The sequence below is a fragment of the Loxodonta africana genome, chromosome 15 (genome assembly GCF_030014295.1).
Source record: "Loxodonta africana isolate mLoxAfr1 chromosome 15, mLoxAfr1.hap2, whole genome shotgun sequence".
NCBI lineage: Eukaryota > Metazoa > Chordata > Mammalia > Proboscidea > Elephantidae > Loxodonta > Loxodonta africana.
Genome location: NC_087356.1, coordinates 40,570,585 through 40,589,784, shown reverse-complemented (window position 1 = coordinate 40,589,784; position 19,200 = coordinate 40,570,585). Strand labels below are relative to the sequence as shown.

Here is a 19,200-nt window from a genome sequence, read left to right as displayed (position 1 = left end):
CTCACACAACCAACCTATTGGGCCATAGCAAAACAAAACAAGAAGCTAGGGCACAGTAAGAAAACATAAAATAAATAAATATAATAACTTATTGATGGCTTGGAGACAACAGTCAATGTCAAATCACATAAACAGGCAGAACATGAGGGCTTCAGTAAGTGACCAAAACAAAGAACCAAGAAGCCTCCCAGAGGAAGATAAGATCTTGGAATTACTGAAGTTAGAATTCAAGTTAGACTACACAGAGCTCTTAAAGAGATCAGGAAGGAAACCAGGCAAAATGCAGACCAAGCCAAGGAACACACAAACAAAGCAACAGAGGAACTTAAGAAGGTTATACAAGAGGATAGTTACAAATTTAACAGGTTGCAAGAATCCATAGAGAGACAACAGAAGTCCAAAACATTAACAATAAAATTTCAGAATGAGACAACTCAATAGAAAGTCATAGGAGCAAAACTGAGGCAATAGAAGTCAGAATTAGTGAGACTGAAGACAAAGCACTTGACACCAACTTATTTGAGGAAAAATCAGATAAAATAATTAAAAAAAATGAAGACACCCTAAGAATTACATGGAACTCTATTAAGAGGAATAACCTACGAGTGCTTGGAGTGCCAGAACAGGGGGAGATAACAGAAAATGCTGAGAGAATTATTGAAGATTTGTTGGCAGAACACTTCCCTGAGAAGATATCTATCCAAGAAGCTCATTGAATCTCACACAGGGTAGATCTCAAAAGACAGTCGCCAAGACATAATCAAACTTGCAAAAACGAAAGATACAGAGAGAATTTTAAGAGCAGCTAGGGAGGAGGGGCAAGATGGCGTAGTCAGACGCTTCCGGTGATCCCTCTTACAACAAAGAACAGAAAAAACACTGAATTGATTATGTATACAACAAGCTAGGAACCCGGAGCGTTGAAGACAAAGTTAAGAAATCAGACTGAGTGACGGTGGAGGGAGAGAGAGTGCAGAAGCAGTTGGGAGTTGCCAAGCCCATGGCAGCGCCTCAGCTCCGAATACTTGGCACTTTCCTTGGTGCGATTGCGGTGGAGCTGATAGTAGTTTTCTGGGACACAGCTGCTTCAGCAAAAGGAGGCAAGCAGAGTGACCCTGTGGCGTGTCTGCAGCTGTGCTGGCTGTGTGTTTAGGAAGCAGCTGCTTCAGCAAAAGAAGGCAACCGAAGTGCTGGCACCCCTGATCCCCTAGTGTGATGGCTGTGGGACTGGTGGTGGAGTTTAGGACATAGCTGCTTCAGAGGAAGAAGGCAAGCATAGAAGCAGCCCTAACCCCTTGAGGCAGTATTGGTGGGGACCCAACCAGTGCACACAGGCTACACACCCCTCTGGAATCTGAGATAAAACAGTGCTCTCAGCACAAGGTAAGTGATTTTGTCTAATTTACCTCATGGATCTAATAGCTCCTTCTTTTGAAAAAACTCCTATCTATCTGATCCCGCCTCCCTCTGCCCCAGCCAGCTTCATTAACAGCTGATTTCCCTGGGCCTAAGATGGGTTCTGTTGCACTCCCTGAGCCATTCTCCTGGCCTTGGAGAAGGAACAAATTAACAGACGGGAGAAAAATACTATGCTGACTCCCCTAATCTGGAAGCTCAGAGCAGAAGCAGCTCCAGTCCAGGCACAAGTGATCCACAGACTTTGTCTTTCACCCCTGCATGGTTCCAGGAGGCGCCGCTACACGAGACAGGAACTGGCTATTATGTTGCAAGGGCGAATTTGTTTGAGGCCTGACTGTAACTGTTTCAGTTGTGTGGTGCACAGGCAGCTTCTGGAGGTTTGATACCACTCTGTCTATTAAACAAGGCCTTCACCTACACATAGTAGGGGCTGAGGGCTGGAGGTTCCATCCACGCCACCTAGCCACTCGCAAAAGTGGTCCAAGGATAGTGGCTCCGACCAGTCCTTACAGGTATAAGCACTGGGTGCCTAAGGTACAGCTGCAGAGCCCACCCATGAAAGCGCTCTAAAGAACAGGGATGCTCCTTCCTCAGTGACACTTGGGGGAAGGCTGTCGGCACCCTGACTTCCTCAGGGTGTGACCCCCTGATGCTACCAGAAACCTGTGCGTACACTCATCACCACTGCTCCTCTAAGATAGTAGGTGAGAGGCCACACCACACACTAGGTGGCTGACTATCAGAACACCTGAGCTGAATCTATACAAGAATAGTGAATTGACTCCTAGGCTCATATACCTAGTAACAGCTCTAGCTATCTGGTAACAGGACATTAGTAGTTCAAAGACTCCAATAATCAAGCTAGCTCACTCTAGTAGCCTATTTGAGTATATCAAAACAAAGCAAGAAACTAAGACACAGTGAGCAAACAAAATAAATTAATAGAATAACCCATAGATGGCTCAGAGATAATAGTAGATATCAAATCCCATAAAGAAGCAGAACGTGATTGCTTCAACGAACTCCCAAAACAAAGAATCAAGGACTCTCCCAGGTGAAGATGTATTTCTGGAATTACCAGATGTAGACTACAAAAGATTAGTGTATAGAACTCTTCAAGACACCAGGATCGAGATTGGGCAACACGCAGTAAAAGCCAAGGAACACACAGATAAAGCAGTTGAAGAAATTAAAAAGATTACTCAAGAACATAATGAAAAATTTAATAAACTGCAAGAATCCATAGAGAGACAGCAATCAGAAATTCAGAAGATTAATGATAAAATTACAGAATCAGACAACTCAATAGAAAGTCAGAGGAGCAGAATTGAGGAAGTGGAAGGCAGAGTTAGTGAGACTGAAGATAAAACACTTGGCAACAATATATTCAAAGAAAAATCAGATAAAAGAAGCTAAAAAAAAAAAAATGAAGAAACCCTAAGAATCATGTGGACTCTTTCAAGAAGAAAAACTTGTGAGTGATTGCAATACCAGAACAGGGAGGGATAACAGAAACTACACAGAGAATGGTTGAAGATTTCTGACATCATGAAAGATGAAAGGATATCTATCCAAGATGCACTTCGAACCCCATATAAGGTAGATCCTAGAAGAAAGTCACCAAGACATATTACCATCAAGCTTGCCAAAACCAAAGGTAAAGAGAAAATTTTAAGAGCAGCCAGGGATAAGCGAAAAGTCACCTGCAAAGGAGAATCAATAAGAATAAGTTCAGACTACTTGGCAGAAACCATGCAGGTAAGAAGACAACGGGATGACACATATAAAGCACTGAAGGAGAAAAATCATCATATACCCAGCAAAACTGTCTCTCAAATAAAAGGTGAAGCTAAGACATTTACAGAGAAACAGAAGCTTAGGGAATTTGCAAAAACCAAGCCAAAACTACAACAAATACTAAAGGGAATTCTCTGGTTAGAAAATCAACAATATGTGATATCAACCCAACACTGGAACACAGAACAGAGCAACCAGATATCAACTCAGATACGGAAATCACAAAAATAAATCAAGAAAAAAATGCTCAAAACAGGGAATCAGTGATGTCGTTATATAAAAGATGACAACATTAAATAAATAAATAGAGACTAAATAAAGTAGGCATAGATCTTACATATGGAGAGGAAATCAAGGGGATACAGGGAGATACAAGTTGGGTTTAAACTTGGAAAAACAGGAGAAAATATTAAGGTAACCACAAAGAAGACTAACGATCCTACACTTCAAAATAAAAAACAAGAAAAACATAAAGATTCAGCAAAAACAAATTCAACAACAATGAAAAAGAGGAACGCAGAATTTACAAAGAAAAGCTTTTCAGCACAAAAAAGTAACTGGAAAAATGAACCTGCCAACAACACACTAAAAAAGGCATCAAAATGACAGAACTAAACTCATACCTATCTATAATCACGGTGAATGTAAATGGTCTAAATACACCAGTAAAGAGACACAGAGTTGCAGAATGGATTAAAAAAATGATCTGTCTATACGCTGCCTACAAGAGATACACCTTAAACTTAAAAACATAAACAAATTAAAATTCAAAGGATGGAAAAAATATATCAAGCAAATAAAAAAAGAGCAGGAGTGGCTATACTAATTTCCAACAAAACAGCTTTCAAACTTAAATCTACCACAAAGGATAAGGAAGGACACTATACAACGATTAAAGGGACAATATACCAGGAAGATATTACCATATTAAATACTTATGCGCCCAATAACAGGGCTTCAAGGTACATAAAACAAACTCTAACAGCACTGAAAAGTGAGATAGCTCCACAACTATAGTAGGAGACTTCAACACACCACTTTCAGTGAAGGACAGAACATCCAGACAGAAGCTCAGCAAAGACACAGAAGATCTAAATGCCACAATCAACCAACTTGACCTCATAGACGTATACAGAACACTCCACCCAACAACAGCCAAGTATACTTTCTTTTCTAATGCACATGGAACATTCTCTAGAATAGACCACATATTAGGTCATAAAGCAAGCCTTTGCAGAATCCAAAACATTGAAATATTACAAAGCATCTTCTCTGACCATAAGGCCATAAAAGAAGAAATCAATAACAGAAAAAGCAGGGAAAAGAAATCGAATACTTGGAAACTGAACAATACCCTGCTCAAAAAGGACTGGGTTATAGAAGACATTAAGGGTGAATAAAGAAATTCATAGAATCTAATGAGAATGAAAACACTTCCTCTCAGAACCTTTGGGACACAGCAAAAGCAGTGCTCAGGGGTCAATTTATGTCAATAAATGCACACATACAAAAAGAAGAAAGGGCCAAAATCAAAGGACTGTCCCTATAACTTGAAGAAATGGAAAGAGAGCAACCAAAGAAACCCTCAGGCACCAGAAGAAAGCAAATAAGAAAAATTAGAGCAGAATTAAATGAATTAGAGAACAGAAAAACAATAGAAAGAGTTAACAAGACCAAAACATGGCTCTTTGAAAAAATTAACAAAATTGATAAACCATTGGCCAGACTGACAAAAGAAAAACAGGAAAGGAAACAAATACCCGAATGAGAAATGAGATGGGTGATATTACAACAGATCCAACTGAAATTAAAAGAATCATATCAGATTACTATGAAAAACTGTACTCTAACAAATTTGAAAGCCTAGAAGAAATGGATGAATTCCTAGAAACACACTACCTACCTAAACTAACACAAACAGAGGTAGAACAACTAAATAGACCCATAACAAGAGATTGAAAAGGTAATCAAAAAACTCCCAACAAGAAAAAACGCTGGCCGGACGGCTTCACTGCAGAGTTTCTACCAAACTTTCAGAGAGGAGGTAACACCACTGCTACTAAAGGTATTTCAGAGGATAGAAAAGGAAGGAATGCTCCCAAACTAATTCTATGAAGCCAGTATATCCCTGATGCCAAAACCAGGTAAAGACACCACAAAAAAAGAAAATTACAGATCTATAACCCTCATGAACTTAGATGCAAAAATGCTCAACAAAATTCTAGCCAATAGAATTCAACAACATATCAAAAAAATAATTCACCTTGACCAAGTGGGATTCATACCAGGTAAGCAGGGATGGTTTGACATTAGAAATACAATTAATGTAATCCATCATATAAATAAAACAAAAGACAAGAACCACATGATTTTATCAATTGATGCTGAAAAGGCATTTGACAAAGTCCAACACCCATTCATGATAAAAGCTCTCAACAAAATAGGAATAGAAGGAAAATACCTCAACATAATAAAGGGCATTTATACAAAGCCAACAGCCAACATCATCCTTAATGGAGAGATTCTGAAAGCATTCCCCTTGAGAACAGGAACCAGACAAGGAGGCCCGTTATTACCACTCTTATTCAACATTGTGCTGGAGGTCCTATCCAGAGTAATTAGGCTAAATAAAGAAATAAAGGGCACCCAGATTGGTAAGGAAGATGTAAAAGTATCTCTATTTGCAGATGACATGATCTTATACACAGAAAACCGTAAAGAATCCTCAGAAAAAAACTATTGAAACTAATAGAAGAGATCAGCAAAGTATCAGGACACAAGATAAACAAACAAAAATCAGTTGGATTCCTCTATACCAACAAAAAGAACATCGAGGAGGAAATCACCAAATCAATACCATTTACAGTAGCCCCCAAGAAGATAAAATATTTAGGAATAAATCTTACCAGAGATGTAAAAGACCTATACAAAGAAAACTACAAGACGTTACTGCAAGAAACCAAAAGAGACCTACATAAGTGGAAAAACATACCTTGCTTATGGATAGGAAGACTTAACATTGTAAAAATGTCTATTCTACCAAAAGCCATCTATAGATACAATGCAATTCCCATCCAAAGTCCAATGACATTTTTTAATGAGATGGAGAAGCAAATCACCAACTTCATATAGAAGGACAAGAGACCCCAGATAAGTAAAGCATTACTAAAAAAGAAGAATAATGTGGGAGGCCTCACTCTTCCTGATTTTAGAACCTATTATTCTGCCACAGTAGTCAAAACAGCGTGGTACTGGTACAAAAACAGATACACAGACCAATGAACAGAACTGAGAATCCAGACATAAATCCATCCACATATTAGCAGCAGATATTTGACAAAGGCCCAAAGTTAATTAGGGAAAAGACAGTCTTTTTAACAAATGGTGCTGGCATAACTGGATATCCACCTGCGAAAAAATGAAACAAGACCCATACCTCACTCCATGCACAAAAACTAACTCAGAATGGATCAAAGGCCTAAATATAAAATCTAAAACAATAAAGATCATGGAAGAAAAAATAAGGATGATGCCAGGAGCCCTAATACATGGCACAAACAGTATACAAATCATTCCTAAAAATGCAGAATAGAAACCAGATAACTGGGAGCTCCTAAAAATCAAACACCTATGCTCATCCAAAGACTTCACCAAAAGAGTAAAAAGACTACCTACAGATTGGGAAAAAGTTTTTAGGTATGACGTTTCCGATTGGTGCCTGATCTCTAAAATCTACATGATTCTGCAAAAACTCAACTACAAAAAGACAAATAACCCAATTAAAAAATGGGCAAAGCATATGAACAGACACTTCACTAAAGAAGACATTCAAGCTGCTAACAGATACGTGAGGAAATGCTCATGATCATTAGCCATTAGAGAAATGCAAATCAAAACTATAATGAGATTCCATCTCACTCCAACAAGGCTGGCATTATTCAAAAAAACACACAATAATAAATGTTGGAGAGGTTGTGGAGAGACTGGAACACTTTATACACTGCTGGTGGGAATGTAAAATGGTACAACCACTTTGGAAATCGATTTGGTGCTTCCTTAAAAAGCTAGAAATAGAACTACTGTACGACCCAGCAATCCCACTCCTTGGAATACATCCTAGAGAAATAAGAGCCTTCACACGAACAGATGTATGCACACCCATGTTCATTGCAGCAGTGTTTACAATAGCAAAAAGTTGGAAGCAACCAAGGTGCCCATCAATGGATGAATGGATAAATAAATAATGGTATGTTCACACAATGGAATACTATTCATCGATAAAGTACAATGATGAATCCATGAAACATTTCATAACATGGAGAGATCTGGAAGACATTATGCTGAGTGAAATTAGTCAGTTGCAAAAGGAGAAATATTGTATAAGGCCACTATTATAAGAACTGGAGAAACAGTTTAAACAGAGGAAAAAATATTCTTTGATGGTTACAAGATGGGGGAGGGGGGGAGGGAGAGGGTTTTTCACTAATTAGATAATAGATAAGTTTTATTTTAGGTGAAGGGAAAGACAACACACAATACAGGAGAGGTCAAAACAACTGGACTAAACTAAAAGCAAATAAATTTCCTGAATAAACTGAACACTTCAAAGTCCAGCATAGCAGGGGCAAGAGTTTGGGGACCATGGCTTCAGGGGACATCTAAGTCAATTGGCATAATAAAATCTATTAAGAAAACATTCTGCATCCTACTTTGGAGAGTGGCGTCTGGGGTCTTAAACGCCAGCAAGCAGCCATCTAAGATGCATCAATTGGTTTCAAACCACCTGGAGCAAGGAAGAATGAAGAATACAAAAGACACAAGGTAATTATGAGCCCAAAAGACAGAAAGGACCACATAAACCAGAGACTACATCAGCCTGAGACCAGAAGAACTAGATGGTGCTTGGCCACAACGGATGACTGCCCTGACAGGGAACACAACAGAGAACCCCTGAGGGAGCAGGAGAGCAGTGGGATGAAGACCCCAAATTCTTGTTAAAAGACCAGACTTAATGGTCAGACTGGGACTAGAAGGACCCCAGAGGCCATGGTCCCCAGCCTTTGGGTTAGCCCAAGACAGGAACCATTCCCAAAGCCAACTCTTCAGACAGGGATTGGACTGGAATATGGGATGGAAAATGATACTGGTGAAGAACGAGCTTCTTGCATCAAGTAGACACATGAGACTATGTTGGCATCTCCTGTCTGGAGGGGAGATTAGAGGGCAGAGGGGGCCAGAAGCTGCCCAAATGGACACAAGGAGAGAGAGTGGAGGGAAGGAGCGTGCTGTCTCATTAGGGGGAGAGCAATTAGGAGTGTATAGCAAGGTGTATGTAAATTTTTGTGTGAGGGACTGACCTGATTTGTAAACCTTCACTTAAAGCATGATAAAAATTAATTAAAAAAAAAGAAATTCTTAGGGAGAAAACTGCAAGGGGGAAGGTCAATGCCAAAATTTTCCTAGAATGAGGAATACAGAATCTCCCAGTTTTCAGAGCATTTTCCTTAGAACCTAACCTCATGCTCTCCTCCTCTAGGGAAGACCGTCACATGGAGATGCCACGCTGTGGAGAGGCCTGGGGTAAACAACAGCGCTTACAGGGCTCACCACAAATATTTTCAGGGGATGAACACTAAGGGCCACCTTGAAAAAACAAAACAGATAAAAGTTGAGAAAAATGTGGTTTAACAGGACACAGCCATATACTAGGTGAGACTCTGAAGTAATATAACTGACAGATGAATAGACAACCAGAATTAGTATGTTCAAAAGACCAGTCCTTATAGCAGTGTTAACATACACAGTATTTTCAGAATTTCTTTCAGTATGCCTAGTTCACATGAAACAGAAGAAACTTTCCTTATTGTTTTAGAGCACACACTGGTTTTTGTTAAAAATGGCCTTACCCAGGCTGACCTCCCACCTTGTTGATCAGACATTGCCTGGAATGACTCCTGACTATTAAGCAAATAAAACAAAATCCATACACACGTACATAGTGAAGGTACAAAGAAAAACAAGGAAGAGATTATTATAAAGGTCAGGAGAACGTTTAGCTTTAAGGGATAGAAGGGTGAGGTTGGGAAGGGACATGGGGATGGGTTTCTGGGGTACTGGCAATATTCTGTTTCTTGAGTCAAGCAGTAGTTACATGGGTATTTGCTTTAAAATTATTTATCAAGTATACACGTGGGCTTTAAGTATTTTTTTTCCTTTTTAATTGTGCTTTTGGTGACAGTTTATAGAGCAAATCAGTTTTCCATTCAATAGTTTGTACATAAAGTGTTCTATGACATCGGTTGTTTACGTAGTTTTCTAAGTGTATTCTATTTCATAATAAAGAGGATTAAAAGAAAAAAATTAAGTTACCTAGAAGAACATAGAAATTATTTTAAGCCTGTATAACATAAAACATACCTAATTGAAATAAAGATTCTTTAAATTCAAAAAAAAAAAAAGTACCATACAATCCAGGAACCTCACTCCTTGGACTATATCCTAGAGAAATAAGATCCGTCACATGAATACATATATGCGCACCCCTATTCACTGCAGCTCTTTTCACAATAGCAAGAAGATGGACACAACCTAGGTGCCCACCAATGGATGAATGGATAAACAAATTATGGTATATTCACACAATGGAATACCACACAATGATAAAGAACAATGATGAATCCTCTAAACATTTCACAACATGGATGAATCTGGAAGGCATTATGCTGAGTGAAATTAGTCAGTTACAAAAGGACAAATATTGTATGAGATCACTATTATAAGAACTTAAGAAAAGTTTAAACACAGAAGAAAATACTCTTTGATGGTTACAAGGTTAGGGAGGGAGAGAGGTATTCACTAACTAGACAGTAGACAAAAATTACCTTAGGTGAAGGGAAGGACAATACACAATACAGGGGAAGTTGGCACAATTGGACTAAACCAAAAGCTAAGAAGTTTCCTGAATACACCCAAACACTTTGAGGGACAGAGTAGCAGGAGGAGTGGTCTGGGGACCATGGTTTCAGGGGACATCTAGATCAATTGGCATAACAAAGTTATTTAAGAAAATGTTCTGCATCGCACTTAGATGAGTGGTGTCTGGGATCTTAAAAGCTATCAAGTAGCCATCTAAGATGCATCAGTTGGTCCCAGTGCACCTGGAACAAAGGAGAATGAAGAACACCAAAGACACCAGGAAAATATCAGTGCAAGTGACAGAAAGAGCCACACAAACCAGAGTCTCTATTATCCTGAGACCAGAATAACTAGGTGGTACCTGGCTACCACCAATGATTGCCCTAAAAAACAACAGAGAGTCCCTGACCGAGTGGGAGAAAAGTGGGGTGCAGAACATAAATTCACGTAAAAAGACCAGACTTAATGGTCTGACTGAGGAGCCCTGGAAGACATGGCCCCTGGACTCCCTGTTAGCCTAGAATTGAAACCATTCCCAAAGCCAACTCATCAGACAAAGATTAGACTGGACTATGAGACATAAAATGATGCTCCTGAAAAGTGTGCTTCTTAGTTCAAGCAGATGCATAAGACTAGATGGGAATCTCCTGTCTGGAGGTAAGATGAGAAGGCAGAAAGGGACAAGAGCTGGTTGAATGGACACAGGGAATCTGGGGTGGAAGGGAGGAGTGTGCCTCACATTATAGGGAGAGCAACTAAGGTCACATAACAATGTGTGTATAAATTTTTGTACGAGAAACTGACTTTAGCTGTAAACTTTCACTGAAAACACAATAAAAAAAAAAACACACAATGAGATACCATTTCACCCTGACATTACTGGCCCAAATCAAAAAAACAGAAGATAACAAATGTTGGAGAGGCTGCAGGGAGATTGGAACTCTTATGCACTGCTGGTGCTAACGCATTTTGGAAAACAATATGGAGCTTCCTTAGAAAGCTAGAAATATAAATACCATATGATCCAGCAATCCCACTCCTAGGAATATATCTTAGAGAAATAAGAGCCATATGCACACACATTCATTGCAGCATTGTTCACAATAGCAAAAAGATGGAAACAACATAGATGCCCATCAATAGATGAATGGATAAACAAACTATGGTACATACACATAATGGAGTACTACGAAGCACCTCACAACATGGATGAATCTGGAAGGCATTATGATGAGTGAAATAAGTCAATCACAAAAGGACAAATGCTATATGAGACCACTACTATAAAAACTCATGAAAAGGTTTACACACAAAAAGAAACAATCTTTGATGGTTATGAGGGAGGAGAGGGGCAAGGATGGAAAAATGCTAAATAGACAATAGACAAGTGGTAATTTTGGTGAAAGGTAAGACAGTACACAATACTGGGGAAGCCAGGACATCTTGTACACGGCAAGGTCACTCGAGCTCCATAGACACATCCAAACTCCCTGAGGGACTGAGTTACTCGGCTGGGGGCTGTTGGGACCATGGTCTCAGGGAATATCTAGCTGAACTGGCATCACATAGTTTATAAAGAAAATGTTCTACATTCTACTTTGGTTAGTAGCATCCGGGGTCTTAAGAGCTTGGGTGCAGCCAACTAAGATACTCCACTGATCTCACCCCAGCTGCAGCCATGGAGAATAAAGAAAACTAAAGACACAAGGGCAAGATTAGACCACGACTACCACAGCCTCTACCAGGCTGAGTCCAGTACTACTAGATGGTGCCCGGCTACCACCACCAACTGCTCTGACAGGGATCACAATAGAGTGTTCCGAACAGAGGTGGAGAAAAATGTAGAACAAAATTCTAACTCATAAAAAAAGACCAGACTTACTGGCCTTGACAGAGACTGGAGAAATCCCAAGAGTATGGTCCCAGGACACCCTTTTAGCTCAGTGATGAAGTCACCCCTGAGGTTTACCCTTAGCTTCCTCTCTGGGTATGCCCTCAGCCTTCCAGCTCTTTAGCCTTCCTCTCTACCCTGAACACAGTTCTTTCCAGAAGCCTTCTCAAGTACTTGCTGCTGCTGCCTTTTAATCACCACTTCTAGACCTCCTATTGAAAAAACTAAAAATAAAAAACTTTCAGCACAAGTAGATGGTACCCGGCTACTACCACTGACTACTCTGACAGGGATCAAAATAGAGGGCCCGGGACAGAGTAGGAACGTGTAGAACAAAATTCTAACTCACAAAAAAAGACCAGACTTGCTGGCCTGACAGAGGCTGGAGAAACCCCAAGAGTATGGCCTCCGCACACCCTTTCAGATCAGTAGTGAAGTCACTCCTGAGGTTCACCTTTCAGTCAAAGATTAGACAGGCCCATAAAACAAAATGAGACTAAAGGGGATCACCAGCCCAGGGGCAAGGACTAAAAGGTAGGCAGGGACAGGAAAGCTGGTAATAGGGAACCCAAGGTCGAGAAGAGAAGAGTATTGACGTGCTGTGGGGTTGGCAGCCAATGTCACAAAACAGTATGTTTACTAACTGTTTAATAAGAAAAAAAAAAAAAAGATACCTCTACATGCATTGATTGAAAAGATTGCTATATGTGTAAGTGAAGTAAGCACTTTGTAGATCAATGTGTACTGCATAATCTTACTTTAAAGCTACATATGGAAAGCTATATGGAAACCCTGGTAGTGTACTGGTTAAGAGCTACAGCTGCTAACCAAAAGGTGGGCAGTTCGATTCCACCAGGCACTCCTTGGAAACCCTATGGGGGCAGTTCTACTCTGTGCTTTAGGGTGACTATGAGTTGGAATCGACTCGACAGCAACAGGTAGTATGTTTATTCACACACATATATACATAAATATTTGAATAGACATATAGAATAGTCTAGAAGGACATACTATAATAGTAGTTAACATCTGAGGGAGGAAGTGGGTGAGAACTTGCAATTTTCACTTTACATACTTTCACTGCTGCTTTACATGCATTGATCATTATCCAAGGGCATAAGCAATTTCTTAAAATTAAGTATTTTCAGACATGTACAAAACTTTTCAGGACAGTAGGCAGGTACTTTGAACATAATATAACTATATATACATCTATACATTACTCTTACTGAAGTATTAAATAGTATCTTAATATCTAAAAGAGCCTGATTACAACGACATAGCTAAGAATCTGCATGGTACGTAATCCTAGAAAGCAATTTATCTACTAGAAAACTTTGTTCACCACTCTATCCCCTAACTTCAAACAGTGCCTAGAATTCATTTGATATGTGTTCAAAAAATGTTTGGAGTGTTTATGACTTCATAAATAAGTCTTCACTTTTAGGCTTTCATTTCTTTTTTGTCAAATAATTAAGAGTCTGGAAATAACTTCCATCCCCCAATTCAATTTTGCAACATCCTCTGTAGCCTAAAAGTGACTAAAATGCTGGTTTTTGCACTTACCAGAGGCTCCAGTTTTACTCGCTCCTGTCGCTTTCTTGTCCTCTCCTGAGCTTTTGTAGTGTGTCCAAATGTCAAGACTTGATTACCAGATGCCTGTTCTGTGGGGATTATAGCGCTCAGTCTTCCCCTTGCTCTCAAACTATTCAGTCTTGAAAATACAGAGTTTTCAACCTGCTCTTCAGTATTTTGCAGGTCAAAGTCACTGTTGTTGGCCTGAAAAGCCATCCTTAACCCTGAAAAGGGTGGGGACAGGAAATGAACAATGAAAAGTACAGCCAAAGGATTAGGGGAGGCTGTTCAGCAGAGACATACCTAAGGACCAGGGAAGCTGAATTCGCTCATTCCCCCAAAGAAAATCCATCAAAGTCAACCCAGTTTTTCCAAACTGAGATTTGAACCAGAGAAATGAAATGAACTGTGCCTACAGGGAGCCCTGTAACTGGGGTGGAGCCCAGGAATTTGTATTTCTAACAAGTTCTTGGGTGATGCTGGCCTAGTTAAAAAAAAAAAAAAAAAGGATGAAGACAGGACAATTAGTATTGAGATCAGTGTTTCTCACACTTGAGTATGCAAAGTATCTCCTAGGGAGCTTACTTAAAATACAGGTACTTGTAATACAGGCAATCTGAGAAATACTGCCTAGACACTCCTGAAGAAACCAAACAAAGGAAAAAGAGTTGAGAGCTAAAACCAAGAATAGTGTTTCTCCGGCTTTTATGTGCATAACCATCACTTGAGGGTCTTGTTAAGACGCAGATTCTGATTCTTACACTTTGATTAGCAAAGTCCTAAAACACTAGAGCTATGAGCCTTTCCTAACAGCTTTGCATTCTTCATCCCCTCTCCCACCCCTACCCCCACGAGATGGGTGGAAATACTGCCCTTCAGAGTAGTATTACAGTATCACAGTACAAGAGATTCTGAACCAGGTGTCTACAGACCCAGGTTTTAACCTAGATCAGTGCTGACCAATAGACATAGAATGAGAGACCCTTGTATGCAATTCTAATTTTCTAAATAACCACATTCAAAACACAAAAAAAAAAAGGGACAGGTGAAATTAATTTAATAATATTTATCCAAAATATTACCATTTCAACATGTAATCAATAGGAGAATTATTAATATGATATTTTACACTTTTTTTTAACCCCACATTCAAAATCCTGTGTGAATTTTACACTCAGCACACATCTCAATTCAGACTAGCCACACACGGCTATGGGTGACCCTATTGAACAAGGCAGGTCTGGCCTTAACCACTCAATGTGGGCTCTAGACCAAGTCTCTTTTACAGCTCTATTCTTCACTTTCCACTTCTTTAAAATGATAGGTAGTAGCTAATCACAGAAATGCCTTCCTGTTGACTTTGGCTTCCTGTCTTATGTGCTTCGAAAGCCATGCCTTGTCTCCAGCCCAGAAGTTGAAGCTCAGCCCCAAGGGTCTGTCCCACAGGACTCACCGAGTCAGATTAGAGAAGCCGCCGCTGAGGGTCTCCAGAGACCCAGCAAAGTCAGGTATGGGAGTAGAAAAGTCGGCTGTACCCAGGAATGTTTGCAGTTGCCTAGCAGCCACCAAGCTCCTACTAACTTGCATTGCACCAGGGCGAGACCTGTCGCCAAGGCAACGCCTCAGCCAGCCATAGCTCTTAGTCCAGGGCAGTACCTGGAAAACTAGCCAATCGGTGTGTGTGGAATATTTTCTGAGTCTCTGGTTGGTGGAGATCGTGGACTCAGCCCGCCCCTGTCCCCCTAAGCACTGGGAACTGAACACTGCCCAGGCCCCGCTAGCAGAGCTGCGGAGAAAAAACAAGGAACTGGTTAATTCTGGTAGTTCATTCGCTTGTTGACCGCCAGCTCTTACTGCCGCTCCATCCCGCAGATCCCTTTTCCTTCAAAAACAGGCTTAAAACTGACATGACATTCACTTTAATCTAAAATTCTCTGGTCAGCATAATTTGTAAAGAAAATGTTCTGCATCCTACTTTGGTGAGTAGCATCTGGGGTCTTTAAAGCTTGTGATGGACCCTCTAAGATATTCCACTGTCCCCACCCTGTCTGGAGCAAAGGAGGATGAAGAAAACCAAAGACAGGAGGGAAAGATTTAGTCCCAAGGACTGACGGACCACAACTACCAAAGCCTCCACCAGACTGAGTCCAGTGCAACTAGATAGTGCGGGAGATCACAATAGAGGGTAGACAGAGCTGCAGAAAAATGTAAAACAAAATCCAAACTCACACACACAAAAAAAAGACCAGACTTACTGGCCTGACATAGACTGGAGAACCCCCAAGAATATGGCCCCTGGATACCCTTTTAACTCAGTACTGAAGTCACTCCTGAAGTTCACCCTTTAGCCGAAGATTGGACAGGCCCATAAAACAAACATTAATACACATAGTTCAACCAGGTACATGAGACTAAATGGGCACACCAGCCCAGGGGCAAGAATGAGAAGGCAGGAGGGGACAGGAAAGCTGGTACTTACTGAAGATGCCTATCCCAGTTAGTGATCAGCAGTCCTGTCACCTGCTTTGAGGAAATGTTACACCAGATGGCAGAGCCCTGGTTTTCAACCTCATCTTCAAAATGACATAATCGCCACCAGAACTCATTATTTTATTTTAATTTGCCTTTTCTATCTCGATACCTGTTGTTGCCTTGAATACCATACTCTATACATGAAGTGCTATGTGTATTATGGAGCCGTGGTGGCATAGTGATTAAGAGCTTGACTGCTAACCAAAAGGTCAGCTGTTCAAATCCACCAGCTGCTCCTTGGAAAACCTATGGAGCAGTTCTACTCTGTCCTATAAGGTCGCTATGAGTCGGAATCTACTCAATGGCAACAGGTTTGGGTTTTTTTAATGCCCATATTATACTTACAACTTGCATTTTCTCAATCTTAACATATTCAGGTACATTTTAGTTGCTGGGTATGACACTATCTACAATTTAGAGAATCGTATGAACATAGAGCTGGAATGGAGATTGTTGTGTGCCATCAAGTTGACTCATAGCGACCCCATGTGACAGAGTAGAGCTGCCCATATGGTTTTCTAGGCTGCAATCTTTAATCCAATCTTTATGTGATTAACAAGGGAACTGAGAGCCTGAAAGAGCAAGTGATTTACCTAAAGTAAGGCAGCTGCTTGTGGCAGAGGCAAAACTAGAATACAGATCTCCCAATCCCTGATTACAACCAGAAGCAGAAAGGGTGTAAAGTTGATATAGAAGTGATTCAGAAAAACCTCAAATGTAAATATAACAAATAGTAATTCCCCAGAGATGAAAGATACCCAAAAAAGCCTAACAATTTGGAGTAAGCTTAAAATTGTAATAATATGCAATGTAAAATACATCCAAAAATTGATTTCATTTTAGGTGTGCAGTAGTATAAAATCTTAATCTGTTCCCTTTGAAGATAAAGGCTATTGCTCCTCAATCCCAGAATCCCTTTTTTTTTTTTTTCGATGAAACCAGTTGCCATGGCATCAACTCCAACTCATGGCAACCCCATGTGTGTCAGAGTACAAATGTGCTTCATGGGGTTTTCAATGACTGATTCTTTGAAAGTAGATCACCAGGCTTTTTTTCTGAGGTGTCTCCAGCTGAACTTGAGCCTCCAACCTTTCGGCACCATTTGCACCACCCAATGACTCTTTAGTAGATAAAAGTGGGTTGTATTCAAGTGTTACCATATTTAGCAGAGAGCATTCCAGGAGTGAAAAAGGGGACAGCATGGGCATATAGAGTTTTATGAAGATATTGCTATAGCGAACACTACTCATCAAGTCTTACCAAACTTTTTCTTTTAATTTTGTTTATTTTTTGTTGTTGAGATATACACAGCAAAACATTCACCAATTCAAGTTTCTACAAGTACAATTTAGTGACATTGATTACCTTCTTCAAGTTGTGCAACCGTTCTTACCCTCCTTTTCTGAGCTGTTCATCTCCTGTTAACATAAACTCATTGTGCCCTAAGTTTCAAACATTTTTTTAATGTGGCAAGATGTTATCTTCATTATCAGCTGAATTCTTACTTAATCAATGTAGACATATGAGAGCTTTGGGTATGTTATATTGTTTTTTTTTTCATAGTTCCTGTAAATATTAGTTTGCTACTCATCTGTTAATTTATCATGCTATGTGTCTTGTGTGTTGCGATAATGCTGGAAGGTATGCCACCAATATTTAACATACCCGTTAGATCACCCATGGTAACAGTTTTCAGTGGAGCCCCCAGACTAGGACAGGCTAGAAAGAAAAGTCTGGCAATCTACTTCAGAAAACTAGCCAGTGAAAACCCTATGGATCATAACACAGTATTGCTTGATATAGTGCTGGAAGATGAGCCCACTAGGTTGGAAGGTACTATACAATGGCTTCAACGATGGACTCAAACGTGCCTTGAAGATGGCACAGGACTGGGCAACATTTTGTTATGTTGTATATAGGATTGCCATGAGTTGGAGCCAACTGGGCAGCAACCAACAATAACAACATAAATAATAATTGTTACAATTTATTGTGTGCTCCCTAGCGCCAGGTATTGGGCTGTATCCTTTGTATTTGTTCTGTAAAATACTTGCAACAAGTCTGAAATTCCCAGTTCTGTAATGGTATTTCTTATGCTTAGATAATCTCTTCGAGGTTGTTATTGACAAGGGTGTGGTCAATGGAGCCTGATAAATTTGGTCAAGATAGACAGTGAAGCAGTCCAGGGCAGCAACAAAGATTTCCGTGACTGTGACTAAGATGTTTTGCTAGGAGAAAAAGTACGGCTTGAGGCCTTGAAAACTGAGTAGAAAGTTTGAACACTTAGAAGTAATTGAACAGTTTGTCAAATAAGAAGATCCTGGCAAAAGGGGAACTGGAAAAATAAATTGAGAGTTAGAAGTGAAAAAATACCAAATAATGCATAAACCAAAACCAAACGCATTGCCATCAAGTTGATTCCAAATCATAGCGACTCTATAGATATGATAAATAATTTGTATTATGAATTAATTTCTCTTTCATATAATTTGGAATATATTTCTAGGCCAGGTTCATTTTCTTCAAAAATCAGACTTGTCTGGAAGGTGGTGGCAGAGATACCTAAGGTGACCCCCAATGATTCCCACCATTGGTGTTCGTACTTTTCTGTAATCTCTTCCCCTTGAATGTGGACAAGACAGACCTGTGACTTGTTTCTAAAGGTGAAGGGTTATCACTCTTGTGATTGGGTTACATTACATGACAAAGGTGATGTGATAATCGCTCTTATAATTAGGTTATATTACATGACAAAGGCAAGGTAATAATCACTCTTATGATTAGGTTACATTATGTAACAGAGGTGGTGGGATATCACCCCTTAATTGGTCACATTATATAAAACTCTATTTTAGTAGTCTAAAACTAGAGACTTTCCTTGTGTGCTCAGTGAAGTAGTAGCCAAGCTGGGGAACCCACATGATGAGGAACTGTAGGGGCTTTAGGGACCACAGGTAACCTATGAGACCTGAGGCTGGCCTCCAGTCAAGAGGCTATAAGAAGTCAAGACCCCCAGTCATAGAGCTGCAAGTAAATGATTTCTGCCGACAACCTGAGTGAACTTGGGCATG

General features: G+C 40.0%; 1 protein-coding gene across 1 annotated transcript in view; it reads right to left on the bottom strand.

Annotated features, from left to right (window-relative positions):
• DNAH6 (dynein axonemal heavy chain 6) overlaps positions 1-13,813 on the bottom strand; it is a 302,643-nt gene extending 288,830 nt beyond the window's left edge. The window contains exon 1 of the mRNA XM_064268785.1: positions 13,589-13,813. Coding sequence (XP_064124855.1) covers positions 13,589-13,813 — 225 coding nt within the window. The remainder of the gene's footprint in view (positions 1-13,588) is intronic.
• Positions 13,814-19,200: the final 5,387 nt, after the last annotated feature.